The following is a 19,552-nucleotide window of genomic DNA, read 5'->3' as shown; positions in this document are numbered from 1 at the left end:
AAGCAAGCAAACAGGTTAGGACTAAAAGCAGGCTCTGAAATTAAAGTGTCTGTCCCACTGTGTTTCTGTCATCCATTAATGTGCTGTTGAAGTAAACAGAACATTACAATGTATTGGTGCATTCAACAGCACAGTGGGTGCATCCTGCTTGGAGTATTCAGTAGCCATCAAACACTTAGAGTGCTACCTAAATTACCTCCTTTCTTCTTTCCACAGAAAATAAGCTTAGAAAGACCCGGCTCACAAAGTGTCTCCGAGTAGGTTAAGACGGTCTTCCCATTTATGATCAGGTTAAGCTTGACGTACAGTTCCTTGATGCTGTGTCCTACACACAAAGCAGAGAGAGAGCTCAGAGAAAGTGCGAGGGTAAAGAGGTTTATTTTATTTTTAAAAAGATTCCAATTTTTTCCCCTCTGTTTAAGCCATCAAATGTTTTCACTGAGAACTCCTGATACACAGAAATCCATGCTTCATGAACAGGTCTCTAAGTCTCTTAAGGTATATAACAGAGGATATAATATAGCATATAACTTTATTGTTAAATAAACCGTGCTCATGACCACTCTCTGACCCTGAGGCCAATAGGCATAGTAAAAGCTTGTGTCTGTACACCTAAACTCTTTCTTCCCTACTGTCTTTAGCAGAGGTACTATATCAAATGGGCCCCTAGGAGCTGCATGTACCTGCTGCCTGGGAAAACAGTAGCTGGCATGTGCCAGAGACCAGCATAGCAGCTTGGCAGTGCTGGGATTTTGCCTGCTTGTTCCTGCCTTCCTAATACGGATAGAGCCAGTGAGGCTGGTGGATTTAGAGCGAGGTCCTGTACTCTGAGTTGTTGGAAAAGTATTTGGAACTGCCTGTAATGTGATTTTTTTTTTTGCAGGCTTGTTTAACTTTGCAGCTACCTGAAAACTGGTGTTCTCCAGGCAAAAGGGCAGCATGTCTCACAGAAGGGAGACCTCTTGCATGCAAGGATGCATTCCCAAGTGCTAAAAGACACTTTGCACAAAAACTTATTTTCAGCGCCAGTGGTCTCATGTTTATGCTCTAGTAGTAGAGGTTCTAGAGCCAATGGTGTTGCAAGAAGGTGGTGGCTTTCCTGTGTAAGGATCACAAGTCAAGCTATGGTTAATATTAACTTGTGCGCCCAGCCCATTAGCTCAAATGTAGTTCTGCTTTTGACCTTTTATCACTGATCAGTCAAGTGCTGGAGGGTGTAATTTCAGGTGATGAGCTAATGGCAGGACTGTGTTGCCTCAGGCTAGCATTCCTGCAGCACTCTGGATCCCCACTGCTCCCCAGCATGCTTTTTGCATGCCCAGGAAGGGTGGGGAGATAAACTCTCCTTACTCTGTCAGAGTCCCTTAGTTCAGCCTTCTACCTGCAAGGGTCAGCCTTGGTGATTTGGTAAGCACAGTTGGTGCTGACACAACAGTCTGGGTGCTGTAGCTGTCTCATTCAACAAGACTCTCCCCAGAAGACTTAGCTGTGAAGACAAGCTCTAGCTCATGTTAGCTATCCATGTGTACGGATGAAGGGTAGGAGAGGAATGGGGCTGAGTGACATGACCTGCTTAGGGTGGTACATGTAGTCTGAGACAGAGCTGATAACAGACATTTCTGTAGCCTCACACAGGTTTTGAAATGTCTCAGACATGAAGCCCATCTATATTTTACAGGAGGTTGTCACCCTTGCTTATTTCTTAATACCAGCACTCACACAGGAATTACCTGTTTATAGCATGAGAAAATAGCAGTTCACTTACTTAAGACCATTGCAGCTCTGATGTTAAAGGTGTGGGTTGTGATATCGGAGCAATGATCAATGCTGAAAGCAAAATCTTGCTGGGGATCTGTTTGGAGACAGAAAGCAGTGGGTAACAAGTTGTATTTTTAATGAAATAGTGACTGTATAGAAGAAAACAATAAAATATAGAAGTGTTATAAAAAACAGATTACATGTTCTTTAGGAATTCTCTAAGATGTGCTCAAAGCTCCCATACCCTATGTTTAATAGCTACTTCTGTTATTCCTGCCATTTCAGTCTGAAGCACACTCAGATGATAGCCTATATGTGGCCTAAAACCTACTGTGTGGAAAAATGAGTCAAGTTCAGGGAAAGCAAGTTTCCCACGATGGTAGATAGTCAATACTTATTCAACAGTGAAGTCTTAGCACAGTTGCTCTTCCTAGGCTCTGTGTGTTGTCATACCTTCTTCAGTACTGATGAGCAATTGGTTATGATGACTTTTTAAAATTAATTTGTATCACAAGATGCCTTGGCAAGGCTGTGTGGGAAACTGAATCCTGAAGTGGGATGAAAAGTCCAAAAATCATAAAATGGTTTGGGTTGGAAGGGACCTTAAAGACCATCTACTTCCAACCCCGCTGCTGTGGGCAGGGACACTCTCCACTTGACCAGGCCCAAAAGCCTCATCCAACCTGGTCTTAAACACTTCCAGGGAGGGGGCCTCCACAACCTCTCTGGGCAACCTGTTCCAGTGCCTCGCCACCCTCACAGGAAAGAATTTCTTTCTAACATCTAATCTAAATCGACCCTCCTTCAGCTTGAACCCATTACCCCTTGTCTTGTCACTATACTCCCTGATAAACAGTCCCCCCCTGGATTTCCTGTAGGCCCCTTCAGGTACTGGTAAGCTGCAATTAGATCTCCCTGGAGCCTTCTCTTCTCCAGGCTGAACAATCCCAACTCTCTCAGCCTGTCCTCATAGGAGAGGTGCTCCAGCCCTCTGATCAAATTCGTGGCCCTCCTCTGGACTTGCTCCAACAGCTCCATGTCTCTCCTGTACTGGGGTCCCCAGAGCTGGACGCAGTACTCTGGGGGTGTGTGTGTGTGTGTGTGTCTCACAAGAGCCAAAAATGAAAATAAAATTGTGTAACTGAGATCCTGCAGTATTTCATGCGGAGTTCCACCATCCTCTGATATTTCTAACCCAGGAAGTATTCTATATTTCTCCCTTTCTGTGAGACTTTAACAGAGCTGAGTTCAAAGGGAGCCCCACAGCTGATTACTGACATGAACGTGGCTCTTGCCAGTTCCTGCGGTATGCCTTCCTCTGCATCATCAAGCTCCAAAACTCTTGTACAAATATAATTGCTTTCCCCCTACTTTCGCCTTCTTCCTTGCTAGCCTCCATGAGACTCCGTGCTATTTAACGTGTCATTCCCTGGTAACAGCTGGCAGGAGCAACTGACGGTTCAGCTGCTGCAACCAACAGCATGTGCAAGTGTTTTCTAGAGCCGTGGCTGGAGGTGAAAGTTTTGGTCAGTTCGGCAGCATATCATCTTGAGCCTCAAGGCCTGTTTTAGGCGTAGGATTGTCCTTCACGGTGGCTTTCCAGCCAGCCTGTGCATCCAGCTTCCTTCTCTGTGGAAACCAGAGAAGTGATTGTAGCACATATAGAGGCAGCCGTAGGGTCCTCGGTTTATACGGTGACAAAATATAGACTTGGGAATTGAATTCTGTTTCTAAATTATTGTTGCTTGAGGTAATCTTCTTGCTGAATTCAAAATAACAGGCTGGGAGAATATTCCTTTAATGCTGTGGTGAAACTTGAGTCACAAGTGTCATCTGTATAGTCTGACCCTATTTTTTGCAGCAGTGCCCCACAGCTGTAGCAAAGGTCTGAAGTTCTGATAAATTAAAATACCCCTTTAAAGGAGGGAGATAAGTCACTGGTATTTCCTACAGCTCTGAGTTCCCTGTACTGGATTTTGTCCTCTGTACCACTAAAGCAGTCTCTGCAGTTGCATGATCTGCTTGGGACAGAAAGTTGGTGCCTGGAGTCTACTCAAGTGTGACAAGAGTCAGAGGGTTGTCTTTTCTCCTTCCATATTCCTGTTGGTTCTTGCTTTGTTACTGTAGCTTCAGAAGTTGTTGCAATCAGGTAGGAGAGCAGTTTCCTGCTCCAGCCGGAAAGTGTGTCAAACTTCTCTTTTTTTTTCTCTTCTTTTATTTTTTTTTTTTTTTCCTCCAGAACCGTTATGTCTGCTTCCCCTCTGGCCTCTACGACCTCTTAGGGCTTGGTTTCCGCTTTCCTCTGGACTTCTGCAAAAGCTCCTCTCGTTTCTGTTTTGTGTGTGGTGTGATGATAAGGTTCAGGAAGCAGCTGCTCAGATTCAGAACAACTTGGGCACTGATGCCTACAAACAGTACTGATTCTCTAATGACTAAAATTTGTCAGTTATGTAATTTCAAGAGGGAGTTACGGTCAAAAATGGCACTGGAACATATATGATGCGCTTCTCAAAGAGACTAGACTGTGCTTTAGTCAGCAAATTAAATCATGGTATTGAACTAGAAATCCAACTTCTATCTCCAAAATTTCTCATCAATAACTGTTTGGATCGAAAGGGGATGTTCATGAAACCAAGCTTCTCTGGAAAGCATAGGCTTGTTTACAGTGAACCTGACCTCAGGGTTGTTTTAGTTTGGGTGTTTCATGCCTGTTTGGTTTTGGGTTTTTTTCTATGGTTTGAGCTCTTTTGCCAGATGACATATTTCATGGTGCATTGTGGCCATGAGTGTCTTCTACTGCACTGCTAGTGATGCAGCATAAGACTCGGGTGTATTCTGAGAAGTGGTGTCTCTTCCCCAGAGAGGAAGAGAGCATGGAAGCACTCACATGAGAAATTACAGCAAAATTTGTGAATTAGAGCACTTGGATTTTGTGTTGTTACTCCGTTGCTGAGAAATGTAAACTCTTCCGTTGGCAAAAGAAACCCCAATTAATTTCCTGACCATCTCCCTGTGGAAATTCAGGCTATGACTTTGCAATCCAACATCTTAGATATCGTGATGTACGTGGGGGCCGCCTGCTGAAATCAATGGAAAGGATGGCTGTGTTGCTAAAGCTGTGGTGCCAGGGAGTCTGGATTCCAAAATACATAGGCATAAAGGTTTCTGCTAAAAGGATATTAAAGAAAATAGTGGGGTTTAACCATTTAATAAGTGAAGATGTCTGTAAATTCAGCTGTGCACTATGAACAATAGTGTGCCATACCCCTCTTTCTTTAAATGTTGAGGAGTCCCTCATGTGGCAAAAACAACTCGAGGCAATTGCCATTTTTGTGTTTCATTTCAGATGCACAACTGTGAGTCACTATGTGTGTCTCATGGAGTTTTAATACTTATTCTTCCTTGTTTGCTTCAATCTGAAGTGAGCTGGTTAGAGTGAAAAAAATACATGTTATGTCTTTCACATGTGCAGAGCAATAACATTTACCATTAAATCTCTAAAATACGTGGGGCTGCCCTTCAGCCTTCCACTTCCCTGCAACATTTTATGCTGCTCAGTACTGTATGTTCCCAGACTTCCCTCCACCCACTCCCTTCAATCTGCTCCCTCTTCCATAATTAAAACTAGAAACTCTTCAACTGGTTGCAGAGTTTTGCTTTTCCAGTTCAGCTTTGATATTTTACCAGCGCTTAAAATGTTGCTGGAAATTTTGCAAACACCTTGAGGTTTATCATTGAAAATCTGATTACTGGGGAGGCGGGGAGGGAGGGACCAAAGGGCATTTTTTGTCTGTGTATCTGTGTGAGAAGGGCTTGGGCTGCAACATATTTGCAGCTAGCATGAAGGTGCCCAGGAGCAGGATTTTGACTGAAGTTTTGCTCCAGACAGTTCTAAATCTTTCAGGCAACTGCTGTGAGAAAGAGGCAAGTCTTTGGCTTTTGTAAACAATCAATGCATTCTAAGATCTTAGACCTGTTGTTTGAATTTGATGCTGTGGCTAATCCTGAGTTCTCAACTGTATTTAGCACTGAACGTACAGCTCTCGCTGAAGACTGGTTTCTGTAGTACAGTCCAGCTTTGTGAGAGGTAAATTTGGGAAGTACGTGGCATCTCACCACTGATCACCCCTTACGTGGTATAGTGCCAGCTGACCCCATGCATCCCACCTCCCACTTTGCCCTTGTCCAGGTACCCTAGTGGAGATTTATTGCAATATTGGCTTGGTATTTGGTTTTCCTTGCATATGACTTGTAGTGGCACCATAGTGCAAAATTTCAGCCTAGCTTACTGTTGGGAGGTGGTCACAGTGATGAATTTGACTGTTTTTTTCCTAGAAGACTAGGCAGGTGTGCATAGTACAGCCTAGAAGCTCAGATGAATTCCCTACCTCTTCCTAGAGTTTCTTTTCCTGCTCTTGTTCTTGGCAGAAGGTTCATAGGTAAATTAGCTTGGACATATTTACAGTGGTGTATCTATGTGACCGTTCTGGCTGCAAGCCTTGTACCTTTGGTAGAGATGATTACCCCAGTAACAGGGACAACAGATGGGAACACACTTTCATGCCTCATTACTGCAGTTGTGGGGCCACCAGCTCACATTCCTGCAGAACATGGTTGCGCACCAAGCCACAGGGCTGTGAGCCCTTATGCCCCATGTGTTTGTTCAGCCTCCTGTGCTCTGGGAGGTGATTTCCAGCAGGAAGATGAAGCAGACAGCTGGGAGTGATAATATGCTAACCTGCTATGGCTATGTCCCTCAGAGCCTGAGCTGCTAGATGACTAACTGGGCATTACAGAAATTGCATGGCCAGATGGGAAGCGCCTGTTACAGGAATTTTGCTGGGCTGGTGTACAACAGCTTCTGTCTTTTAGTTGTCTTTCTCCCTCCCCCCCATCTTGTTAACTATCTTCTACTGGCTTTACTCTCATCTAAATCTGCTCTAAAAATCACATTGTTTACATATGAGCATGAAAATCAGTGGTACTAGTGAACAGGAGTAGCAAGCAAGCTTTGCATCTAAGAGTCCACATCTGTAAGTCTTGCAGTGGTGAGAATACTCTTTAAATTGGTAAGCTTTGTTTCAAAGTAACACTATTTAGGAGCAGATAGGCCTCATAATTGAATGGAATGACTGACACAGCTGTACTTGGCTAGGGTCATACAAGGACAGGCTGGTGCTAGAGGAGCTGGAAATTAGCACAAGGAAGAAACATATTTAGTAATTACCCAACACTCCTCACCTTCAAAGCTCTTAATAAAATTAAATCATTGGTCCTTAAAACATTCAAGGTGATGAAAGAAGAAGAAAAGAATGAGGAACTGTTTGGGATCTCAGACTTCATGTATTCCCTCAATGTTTTCCTTTTAATGTCTATTTAAATTAATTAACCTGAATGCTCAAGGTTATATTTGACACTAGAATCTACTTATAAGGTACTGAGGAAGAAACATTGGCTGAATTAGCAGTTTTCCAGTTGTGCTTCTAGATTTCCCTGAGCACCTTCAGTTTGATGAGCTTCCCTTTGGGCCTGTCTTCCTTGCATGCCACTGCCATGTTCAGACATGGCTGGGAGAAGCAGAGTGACCCTCTCGTCAGAGAGGAGCTGAACAAATTGTGAGATTCATGTTGGCTGTGGCTAGTTTACCATGAGGGTGTTTCATTCCAAGACACTCAGCTCAGACATGTCCAGCTCTGGGATTTTGCCTGGTTTGGACAAGCACTCTGGCCTCCTTTGCAGAACTCATGATATGTTTTATCTCCTGTACCTTTCTGGCTTGCTTAGGCAACATGGAGGTTGAAGAAACATGGAAGGTTACAGTTCATGTATCCTTAATGTCCTGGGGGTATGGACTGTGGGAATTCCCCTTTGCAAATAAGACTAGCAACTTGTGGTCTCTGAGGTCTGCTTGAACCTAAAGCTCTTGGAGATGGATGGTGGGGTGAATAACTGCTTCTTGACGATAAAATTTACATGGCTGTAGAGGGAAGCCTGTCATCTATAACCAAAAAAACCCCAAACCCAATAACGCTAGCAAGAGAAACTAAAATGTGGTTTAAAAAAGTGTTTATGCAATATTTAAATAATTTCCATTCATCTCTCAAGAATACTGAACACTTGTAATGCAAAGAGTAATTATATGCAGTTTGGTTAGACTAAGGCACAGGCATTACTGGTCTATGTTTATGGCACTAGTTTTGGAGCAAGGCAATTCCAGTGTCTTACAAAATTAGTTTGAATAGAGGACAAAGACTTTGTCTCTTACTATTTCAGATAAAACTCATTGAGTATAACTGATGTCCAAATTTGAAAATATTCAGAAACAGTACACTCAGAAGGCTGGTAGCTTCTCCAAACGTGTTGCTGGGGCACTGACTGCAATAGTAGCAGCATTTGGGGTGTGAGGAACAGATGCGGGATGGAGGGCTCCAGCCACAAGCGAAGTATGGCAGATGGAGAAGAGAGGAAGAGATTTGCCTGGTACCCAGCTGAGGTTACCCAGCTGCCACCTGTGGCCATACAGCTGCTGGTGGCCTGGGTGAGGACCTGTGTGGTATGATGAGCTGAGGGAAGCCCCTGTAAAGACAGCAGGTGTGAGGGGCTCTCTGCAGCAGGAGGGTTGTGTTTGGGGATGGGGAGTGTCTCCAGCATGCATGAAGCGGCCTTGCCAAAGACTTGACTTGAGTCTCTCTGCCTTTTTCTGCCTGTGTTGGGTTTGTGTGGCAAGGTTTTGGTAGCGGGGGGGCTACAGGGGTGGCTTCTGTGAGAAGCTGCTAGAAGCTTCCCCTGTGTCTGATAGAGCCAATGCCAGCCAGCTCCAAGACAGACCCGCCGCTGGCCAAGGCCAAGCCAATCAGCGCCTCTGTGATAACATATTTAAGAAAGAGAAAAACAGTTAGAGAGCGCTTTTGCAGCCAGAGAGAGGAGTGAGAAGATGTAAGAACATCTGCAGACACCAAGGTCAGTGCAGAAGGAGGGGGAGGAGGTGCTCCAGGCGCTGGAGCAAGATTCCCCTGCAGCCCATGGTGAAGACCATGGTGAAGCAGGCTGTCCCCCTGCAGCCCATGGAGGGAGGATGAGGGGGTGTAGCGATTCCACCTGCAGCCCGTGGAGGACCCCATGACAGAGCAGGTGGAGACACCTGAAGGAGGCTGTGGCCCCGTGGGAAGCCCACGCTGGAGCAAGCTCCTGGCAGGACCTGTGGATCCGTGGAGAGAGGAGCCCACGCCAGAGCAGGTTTGCTGACAGGACTTGTGACCCCGTGGGGGACCCACGCTGGAGCAGTTTGCTCCTGAAGGTCTGCACCCCGTGGAGGAGACTCACGTTGGAGAAGGTCGTGAAGGACTGTCTCCCGTGAGAGGGACCCCACGCTGGAGCAGGGGAACGATGAGTCCTACCCCTGAGGATGAAGAAGCAGCAGAAATACCGCGTGATGAACTGACCGTAACCCCCACTCCCCGTCCCCCTGTGCCGCTGGGGGGGGTGGAGGTTGAAGCCAGGAGTGAAGTTGAGCCCGGGAAGATGGGAGGGGTGGGGGGAGGTGTTTTTTAAGATTTGGCTTTATTTCTCATTCCTCTACTCTGTTTTGCTTAGTAATAAACAAGATGAATTCCCTCTCTAAGTTCGGTCTGTTTTGCTCATGATGATAATTAGAGAATGATCTCTCCCTGTCCTTATCTCGACCCATAAGTTTTTTTTTGTTGTACTTTTCTCCCCTAATGAAAGAGGGAAGTGATAGAGCGGCTCTGGTGGGCACCTGGCCCCCAGCCAGGGTCAACCCATCACAGTCCTTTTTGGCGCCCAACGTGGGGCATGAGAAAATCGAGATAAGGACAGTAATTGGAAGAGGTAACGGGCAAAACATTGAATGTAACTTGAGAGTGATATAGTGGTGAAGGGACCAGAGGTAGATTTTGTGTGTAGATTGTCCACTCTTGTTTGGTGTTGTGATAGTGTTGTTTTGATTTTGGTGTGGGGAATTCTTTTTTCTTTGTTGATGTGATTAGTGTTTGTGAAGTTTTGTGTTTAAAATATACATTCATGATAATTCTTAAATATGTGATTCACAGAGGCGAGGGGTGGACCTGACCATGGAGGCCATCACACAAGTTACTCATGAATGTGAAATATGTGCTGCAATCCAGTGAGCGACACGAGTAAAATCTCCCTGGAATAAGAGGGCGGTGGCTGGGTTTTTGATATGGCGCGGCCTGGCAGATTGACTATATTGGGCCACTGCCACGAACACTCCAAGGCAAGCGCTACATACTCACCACGGTGGAAGCAACTACTGGCTGGCTAGAGACATTTCCTGTAAACCATGCCACTGCCCGAAACACCATCCTAGGCCTTGAAAGGCAAATTTTGTGGTGACATGGTACCCCAGAAAGGATTGAATCAGACAATGGGACTCATTTTCGAAATAACGTCATAAGCTCTTGGGCAAAGAAACACGGCATTGAGTGGGTGTATCACATCCCCTATTACCCACAAGCCTCTGGAAAGATTGAGAGATATAATGGACTGTTAAAGACTATGTTGAGGGCATTACGTTAATGGGGCATGGAAGCACTGGGATACAAATTTAGCAGAAGCCACTTGGCTGATTAATACCAGAGGATCTGCTAACCGTCCTGGTCCTGCCCAAACAAAACCCCTACATACTGTGGGAGGAGACAAGGTCCCTGTAGTACACATGGGAAAGTGGCTGGGGAAGGCGGTGTGGATTGCTCCTCCCATGGGAAAAGGCAAACCCATTCCTGGGATTGTCTTCGCTCAAGGACCTGGGTGTACTTGGTGGGTAATGCGGAAAGATGGGGAGACCCGGTGTGTGCCTCAAGGAGATTTAACCTTGGGGTAAAATAATCTGTAATGTGAGTTGTACCTTCTAGGAAGTAATGTAGAAGGAATGACCCAAACCAACGAAGAGCAAGTTTCGCAAGGAGCCAGATGAATGCAACAACAGCCCAAAGCAAGCCGGTGTTGGTGCCCAACAACTGAACCTGAACACCCGTCCTGACAGATTGGGCCCAAGTCATAGCCGGTTCATGAACATCTGGAGGAGCAGAGGAAGCTCATGGAATGGGAGAGTAGCATCTATCTGTTAAAGGACTGGAAATAGTAGTTAATAAGAAGTAAATACAATGAAATGGTTATAAAATATATATATGTATTAAAGTGTGTGGAGCATGAGCACGACACAAATGGTATGGAAGAGAACCATTCCATACCAAATGGTATGGTGGAGAACCATTCCACCCCTCACCTCTGTGAATCACATATTTAAGAATTATCCTTAAAATATACATTCAACACAAAACTTCACAAACACTAATCACATCAACAAAGAAAAAAGAATTCCCCACACCAAAATCAAAACAACACTATCACAACACCAAACAAGAGTGGACAATCTACACACAAAATCTATCTCTAGTCCCTTCACCACTATATCACTCTCAAGTTACGTTCAATGTTTTGCCCGTTACCTCTTCCAATTACTGTCCTTATCTCGATTTTCTCATGCCCCACGTTGGGCGCCAAAAAAGACTGTGATGGGTTGACCCTGGCTGGGGGCCAGGTGCCCACCAGAGCCGCTCTATCACTCGCCTCCTCAGCAAGGCAGGGAGGGGAGAAAGGAAGATGGAGAAAAAACACCTCAAACTCGTGGCTCGAGATAAAGGCAGTTTAATGTAGCTAAAGCAAAAAGCTGCGCGCGGAAGCAAAGCAAAAAGCAAAGATTATTCTCTACTTCCCATCAGCAGGCGATGTCCAGCCACTTCCTGGGAAGTAGGGCTTCAGTAAGCGTGCCCCTTACTCCGGAAGACAAACATTGTAAAAAAAAAACAACGAATGCCCCTGCCCTGTTCCTCCCCCTATTCTCAGTTTCTTACTGCTGAGCATGATGTCATATGGTATGGAATATCCCTTTGGTCAGTTTGGGTCACCTGTCCTAGCTATGTCCCCTCCCAAGATCTTGCCCACCCCCAGCCTGCTGCTGGGGAAAAAGAAATGTTGGAAAGACAGCCTTGATGTGTGCTGGCGCTGCTCAGTAGTAGCCAAAACACTGGTGTGTTATCAACAGTTTGCTAGCTACCAATACACAGCACAGCACCATGAGGGCTGCTGTGGGGAGAATTAACTCCATCTCAGCCAGACCCAATACACTGCCCAAAACACCTTTTGTGACAGCAGGCTTGTTAGAGCTGTTTGCCAGCGCTGGAGGCGAGGCCCAGAGTCTGAAGGTTCATGGAGACTTTCCTTCCTTTTGCCAGTGGTGGTATTTGGAAAGGGGGATTTCTGTGCTTTGTGTGGTATGACAGAGCTTTGTCTAAGCCTGCTCGAGAAGACCAAACTGAAAGATGCTGGCTTTGAGAGACAGCACATACAGATTTGTATTTGATAATCCTGATTTGTCCTAGTTAGCTTGAGAGAAAGGGAGGCAGGGCAAGCTTCAGCTACAGCAGTGTAACAAGAAGATGCTGCGTTAATTTGGGCCCAGCAGGGAATGTATTAGAGAGAGAAAGTCTTTGTTCTTCTGTTGGTAAGAAAACACCACGCACTGCATGAGTAAGATGCATACAGTAACTGCCTGTATTTCTAATCAGATCTCTCTTCGTGTGGTTTTTTTTTATTGTTCTTTATACTGCTCTACTTGAGACAGAGATCTCTGGACATCAATGCTTGCCAGTATGATTGGGGATTCACAACAGACTTGTGGACTTGTGTCAGAAATAGAACCAAACATTACTAGAAACTGCCCTGCTGTTAGATACATGCCATGCTCTGGGATAGCAGACTTTACCGCTGATTATACAGAACAGTAATCAGCAGCATATAAATGGGCTAAATGTTCCCATTATCCCAGGATGGGTTGAAATCCACCACAGGAGCGTGGCAGAAAGCTATAATTGGAATGGCATGCTCCCTCTACTGAGGAAACTAGCTGGGCTCCTGCCTGCCCGATCACTGCTGGTCATTTGACAGGAGCCATCCATCTTCAGGTGAAGAGGAAACTGGTGCATTGAATTAATTTGTGGTAGCTTTAAAGATCCTAGCTTTTGGCAACTGGAAGCTCTCTTGAGTCTAAAAGCAGCATCTGGGATAGATCAGAGGGTTTGGATTTGGTACGTGGTGGTTCTGTGCAGGGTATTTATGTATCTTGTCTCTGATGCCCACTGTTCCTATCTAGTTTTAGGTTGCCATAAGCCTCCTTGAAGTTGTGCAGTGATACAACACACAATAATGCGGAAGGCTTTTTGCATTTTTCTGAGGTGTGTTAATTTTTCTTAGATTATTCTGGATATTTTTGCTGATGGATGTTAAATTGCTGCAAGAACCTGATCTTCTGCCTCTATTTTCTTTGGTAAACTGCAAACATTGTGGAGTCCAGAGCTATTGAGGCCTTGATGACAGCTCTAGATGAGATGGTGTGGCAATGTCAAGAAAGCCTAGCAATGCTCTTGCTCCTGACTTGATGCAGTGAATGTGCCTCTTGATAACTTCTACAGGAAGCTAATCTCAAACTTTCATCAAACTGTTAACATAGCTGTGACTCACCTGTTTACTGTATTAGACTGCTCCCTCCATGGACACTCAAATTTAGTGTGCAATAGCAAATGACAGTTCTGTCTTGCCCACAGTACTTCTTGACTGTACTGCAATATACAGTTTTCTAGGTATGTCTCTTCTATTTGTTTCCAAAGGGGAGAACATCTTTTCCTATGGCTTGCCTTGTGGGCTGTTACCCCTCCTGCTTGCGATTCCTTAGTGACTCAGTGGGTATAACAACAGAAGACATGGCAAAAGTCCACAGGTGGAAAATGCATCTATTAGTTTAGATTTAGCAGCTGGAGATATGGGGTGGGGGGGACTGTCACAAATAAACAATCCTCTTTTGCAGTCCATGATGCAGGACCTTCGTTGATTTGGTGATGAACACCGTGAGGAAACCTCTGAGAACTAAATTAGATGGGGAAAACTTAAAACATGGTGGGAAAAGTTCAACTGAGGTTAATCCTCTCCACTACTAGTCTCAGTGAAAGCATTAACATTGATTTTGCTAAATGGTTCAAAGTCTAAATGCTGAACCTTATGGGTTTTTTGTACCTTGGAGGTATGAAATTGTCTCCTGCTCCTCCTTACCATTTATATTTTAAAACTTACTAAATACTTTCCCCTCTGTGAAAGAAGAGGTAAAATTAAATCAGAACCATCTTAAGAGGTCACACAGGTAAAGAAAGTTTTAATCCTCTCTAATGAAGCAGAGAATGAAACAGACAAGGTAGTTTTAATTCATGGAGGGACCAAAACTTTAAAAGAAGATTTGCATGTGCACTCATATCTATGCTACCTTGATTCTGATGACAGCTTCTGTTTGTTGGGATCTGGTGCCAGAAATATGCATGTCAACATCTGGCCTTCCCCCTGGAATAAGTAAGCTATACCAGATGAGTATAGCAGCAAGGTATGACACTAAGATGGCTTGGACAGAGCAAACAAACAAAATGTTTTCAAGTTAAATTCTTAAGTTCTTTGATTGTTTGCCCATTAGCAATCTATGCAACAAAAGATCAGAGGAGAGTTGGTGTCGTGTGGATTTAAATAATTTAGAAGCAGAAGCAATTGCTGGAGACTGCTTGAGGGAAATAAATAAATAAGTCCAAGAGAAGCATCTGGCTTAATCTGTCTGCCAAAAAACAAAGAATAATGGAAAAAAGAATCTTCTTTTACCAAGCGTCTAGAAGAACATTTGCCCTGAAGATGTATGAGGTGAGAATTTTTTGCAGACTTTTATTTGCCAATTGAAGCTATCGGATTACTTATATCCTTTAACTAAAGGATATCCTTTAACTAAAGGATGCAAGTGTGTGACCAGGGAGGAAAAAGGACTAGTTAACATTGGTTGACATAAAAAATGGAAAGTGATGTGCTGTAAAATTAGTGCTACAATGATGACAACTTAACAGATTTGTTTACAAGTTGGTATTGCTGATTGAGCAGGGATGGGTGTTACAGGTCTATTTTTAAAAAAGGAAAAAGAGGTTTTTAAGAGAATAGTATATTTGATTTCTCAGTATGTAGGAGAAAGGATATGATGGGCTGAGTGTGTGTGTGTGGGCCCTAAGAAGACTGAAACTATTCAGCATGGACAGACAAATAATCAGAAAATTGTAATCTAACCAGTATCTGTTTCCCCCTTTTTTTAAGCACTGAAAAGTTCTCTCAGAGCAGAGTTTAATAAGAAAATGTCTATACTGCAGCATCTGAACTGAGCAGGTTCTAAAACCAGAATAACCCTGTTGACTTCAAGGGGCCATTTTAACAGAGATCCAAATCTGAGCTCACAAGTTTAAAGAAAAGCCAAAGAAATGAGAGTTTTTCTATCTGTAAATGCAGCACTGTGCGAGCCTGTACTGAAGCGGGCAATACTACTCTCTCCTACTGTGCCAGTGTAGGGCAGGAAAAAGCTTTATAGAAATGACCCTGCTTGAAGTGTGACATAGTTATACAAGTGGTCATGGAGCTCAGTGGACGTAAGTTCAGCCTGACTTTGCTCTCTTTAGGAAGAGGCATTGGTATATAAAAACTTTCTAGATGACCATAGGGCTCTGCTTCTTTGTCTAGCAGAAGGAATTAATTAAAGCAAAATGGTTACCCATATCCCTAAATATGTTTTATTGTTTTTAAATCTGTAGATATGCAGATATGAAACTTTTTGCACCCTTATTTACAAGTTTTATGTTTTTCATGTGTCTGCAGCAGCGATCACCTGCTTTACCCTATGAAGAGGGCCCCATTTGAACACTACATTGTAAGAATGTTTTCATGGCTAATTAAAACAATTGGGCTTACATGAATGGTCTGGAAGCAGGTGCTGGTAAATGTGTTGAAGAGTTATATTTTTTGTAGTCTCTCACTGCATCGTACTTTGCAGTTTGAGGTGGATGACTGACACTGCAATAGCACTGGAATCTCCTCGGGGCACTTCACTACTGTTGCCTTCCTAAACAATTGCCTTTCAAAATGTAGCTGGAAAGATCAAAAGTGTTATTACTGTAAAAATCACTGTGAAATTAAAAGGGGTAGGAATCAGCCATTTGTGTAGCAGGTTCTTTTTATGTGCCTGCATAGCCTTGCCAATTAGAGTTCTCGTTTCTCAGAGATGTTAACCTGGGCTGCTTTTATCTCAGTATCCCTGCCCAGGTTTCTAAAGTGATTTGTGGTCATTTGAGACCTTCCTTCGTTTTTGTCACCTCTTCCTGGGAGGAAGAGTGGCACTGATGGGAAATGTCTTGCTATTTAAAGTCTGTCTCGGTGTTATGTCTCCTGTGGTTATACAGAAGAGGCACTCTACTGTCTATTTACTTTACATTTAGACCACCCGTGTCTCAGCCCAAGTTTCTCACTATGGACTTGCTGCTGAGGATTTTTGTCTGATTTCTTTTAAATGACTTTTTTTTACTAGTGCAATATATTGATCAACGGGGTCTTGTCCAGCCCTTTCTTTTGATGCATCCCTGGGGATCCTGGTTACTGAACGTTTAGTCTGACATGGCTGGATGGGAATGGGGTTCCTTTTAAAGGATCCAGAGCATGGAGTGAGGCTGGGGGCTTGATGCATGTCTGTATCTTACACATTATAGGGGCAGGATGCAGCTAGAGCAAGTGCTTGGAACAGGGAATTGGGACTTGCTCCTGGGTGCAGGAGATTGCTATGCTTTCCCCATCCCTTAGTTATCCACCTAAGATTCTCTGCTACATTTATCACCATTTTATCATCATTATATTTTTGGTTTTAGTAAGATTTTTACTGCCTTATAGGAGAGGATCTGATAAACTGCAAAGTAAAAATTAACACTTAGCTCCTTCTTAAACCTCTACCTGTTGATAGAGGGCATTCAGCTCCAGAAATGAAGTTGTGAAGTACTTGGCTAAAATTATCTCAACTTCCTTAAATTTACTTGATTCAACCCTGGTTCACTGATAACGTCCTAGAGTTTGTAGTAATAACAATAGAGGTGAAATCCTGACCCTCTTGAAGCCAAGAGGGAATCCCTTACCCAAGATTTCATACTAGATACCTCACTGTGGCCACTGTATTCCAAAACCATGTCATCCTCTGGTATCTTCAGTGGAGCAGGAAATACCATGGGGATTTTTGAGACTGGAGGGACCTGTGGGCAGCCTTCCCCTGAAACAGCTAGAGAGTATGGGCAGTTGCCTAGCATTGACTCTGTGCTTGCTGACATTACAATGTTGTCATGAGAAGGTCTGTTGGGAAAGGGCCTTGTCAAACCTAGGCGCTAGTGTCTGTTCCTCGTGGGTGAGAATGCCTAAAGAATGAAGCTATGTTCTGCCCATCTTGTTGTGTCTTACAGTGAAATGAAGTGGGGATAAAGCCTCCCCTCTCCTGAAAGGGTGATCAGCACTTCTGGCACAGTTGTGAGCTTGCCAGTGAGCTCAGTAAGAGCAATGCCTTCTCTGGAGGGAATGTAGACTAGTGTATTCAGATTTACCCTCCCCACCTGTAGATTTCTGAGCTCAGCCCAAAACACCTTATATTTTTCAGCTTTATGCAAGCTATCACACTGAGCTGAGTCAGCGGAGATACAGATGGTGCATCCTGGTCTAATGCGACAGGTGCGGTAGCCTCTGGAAAAAGGCAGGGCAGAACATTGCGATAGCAACTGTGAGTGTTGCCACAACTAAATCTGCCAGAGCTGTAAGGGAGTGAGGAATTGAGCTTCAAACAAGCAATCTGATTTAATTCTTGCATTGTTCCCATATATGTGTGATCTTCTCATCTCCCATGGCTGTGCCCAGAAGAACAGAAAAACATGCTGTGTTGGGACCTGACCTATATGATTTCTGGCTTGTGCATCTCAAGCTGTGAATTCTCCTGAATGAATGTACCTCTTACCTTTCTGTGCATGGCAAACCAAAAATAAGTGACACAAGCTCTAAACAAATGCATTTTGTTAGCTAGGCCAGTGGGGTGCATAGTAAGAAGCAATGCCTCACTGACACGTGCCCAGCAGACAATTTTCATCATCATTTGAATTGACTTAAACTGTAGCCTGTGCCTCTGTGTCAAGGCATCTCATGCTAACTGAGACCTGTTGAGGGAACAGAATTAACTTATACAATGAATCCTTACTAAAATAAAGGTAATGCCAAAGCAATATCTAATTAAATATTTTCCTAATGCAGTAGACCCATTCATAATGTGAAGCCTGACTTTAGTCTCCTGGGAGCAGGTCAGTAAAGAATAGCATTACAAATATTTATTTACTTCTCTTGTCCCTCACTGGCTGTATTTTAATGGGTGTGCAAAACAGCATGAAAGCTACAGGGGAAAAAAAGCCCCCCAGGAAACTCTTTGTATCAGGATGAATTGGAAAAACAAACTCTAGGGTGCTCATTTGCCATGAATCGCTTTTCACATCACGTGCAGAAAATGAATGAGGCGTCTGTGAATCTAATTCTCTTTGTCCCAGTTCTAAAGCACATCAGCACAACAGGAGAGGCACAAGGCCAGCAAAGCAAGAGGTGGAAAGCAGGCACCATTCAGTGAATTCACTTTCAGTCATTCCAGTGCCGCCTGCTCCTTTTCTTCTCTACAGATTTAAAGAACAAACAAAACCCTACGGTCACTGGGAAATGCCTCTGTTAAGAGCTGCTGCTGAAATCTTGCTAAGCATGGTGGCGATGGGGGAGAACATGAATCCTTTCCCACTGTCATGTTGGGGCCCTTGTCACTCCAAGTGGGAGGACAGAAAGCATATCACCACAGCCTCGCCGCACACTAGGAAAACAGCAGATCAGTGCATTGAAGACTCTGTGTCATCTTGGGTAAAAAAGATAAAGATTTAGGGTCTTCCTCTTTTTAACCTAACTTCAAGATAAAAATCCTAGTCATCTCTTTCATGCTGAACTGGATTTTTGACAGCTGTTTATTCTGAATTTAGGTTACATTATTTCTTCTTTATCTTCTTGCTAAATGCAGTTAGATTTGTGTGTGTGTCAACCAAACCATATTTGAAAGACTGAAAATATTCTAGCTGTGAAACCCAGTGCTAACTTGGCAGTGCAACCCTTCCATTCCTTGCCTGGCTTGTAAGCCTCTCTTGCTGCATAAGAACAACTTTGTTGCCCAGCTAAAAGAAAAATGGAAATTTTAAAAATCTCACCACAGCTTTTGTAATATATTTCCAAGTTGTCCTCTTTGCAGACTGTATGCGTAGGCCATTCTGTGCTGGCATTGATGTAAAGCAGGACTAAGATGAGAACCAGCACGTTTGATGTCTTCATGGTGGTGGTGGTGGTAGTTTGCAGGATTACTTCTGTCTCTTGCTAACCCTCTGTAGAGGGAGGTGTTCCTTCCTTTCTCCAAGGGAGAGTCAGGAGTTACTACATTCGCATCTGCGGAAGGGTTAAGTGAGCCAGTGCTGCCTTAGCTTACCACAACGTGGTATAAACAAGAGGCTAATCAGAACTGGAGAGTGCTATTTCCGTGTGCTTAGACTTCTGCTTTCTGCTGCTTGTTAGTTTAAACTAATGACAAATGAGCTAATCACACCTAGTCCATGGCATAGCCCTGCCTCGGTGCCTGCTGGAACAATGCAGCAAACTGTTTAGTTTTTCTCTCACTGCCAGTTTCTTCTTTTGAAGTCAAAGCATTTGGGTCAAGACTTCAGACAGGCTTATTTAGCCCTTCTGGCCGCAAAACATTGTGATCCAAATTGCCCCATCTTAATTACGCAAAGTCAGACCAAATTTTTCAAGGCAGACA

General features: G+C 44.0%; 1 protein-coding gene across 1 annotated transcript in view; it reads right to left on the bottom strand.

The window, feature by feature from the left end:
- The window catches only part of LY86 (lymphocyte antigen 86), a 29,527-nt gene extending 10,259 nt beyond the window's left edge, over positions 1-19,268 (bottom strand). The window contains exons 1-3 of the mRNA XM_075744981.1: positions 18,951-19,268; positions 1,766-1,852; positions 197-325 (exon numbers count right to left, since the gene is read on the bottom strand). Coding sequence (XP_075601096.1) covers positions 197-325; positions 1,766-1,852; positions 18,951-19,071 — 337 coding nt within the window. The 5' untranslated portion in view covers positions 19,072-19,268. The remainder of the gene's footprint in view (positions 1-196; positions 326-1,765; positions 1,853-18,950) is intronic.
- Between the last annotated feature and the right edge of the window lie 284 nt (positions 19,269-19,552).

Source organism: Balearica regulorum, chromosome 2 (assembly GCF_011004875.1).
Source record: "Balearica regulorum gibbericeps isolate bBalReg1 chromosome 2, bBalReg1.pri, whole genome shotgun sequence".
Taxonomy (NCBI): domain Eukaryota; kingdom Metazoa; phylum Chordata; class Aves; order Gruiformes; family Gruidae; genus Balearica; species Balearica regulorum.
The sequence above is the reverse complement of the archived record's forward strand: the minus strand, read 5'-3'. Positions and strand labels throughout refer to the sequence as shown.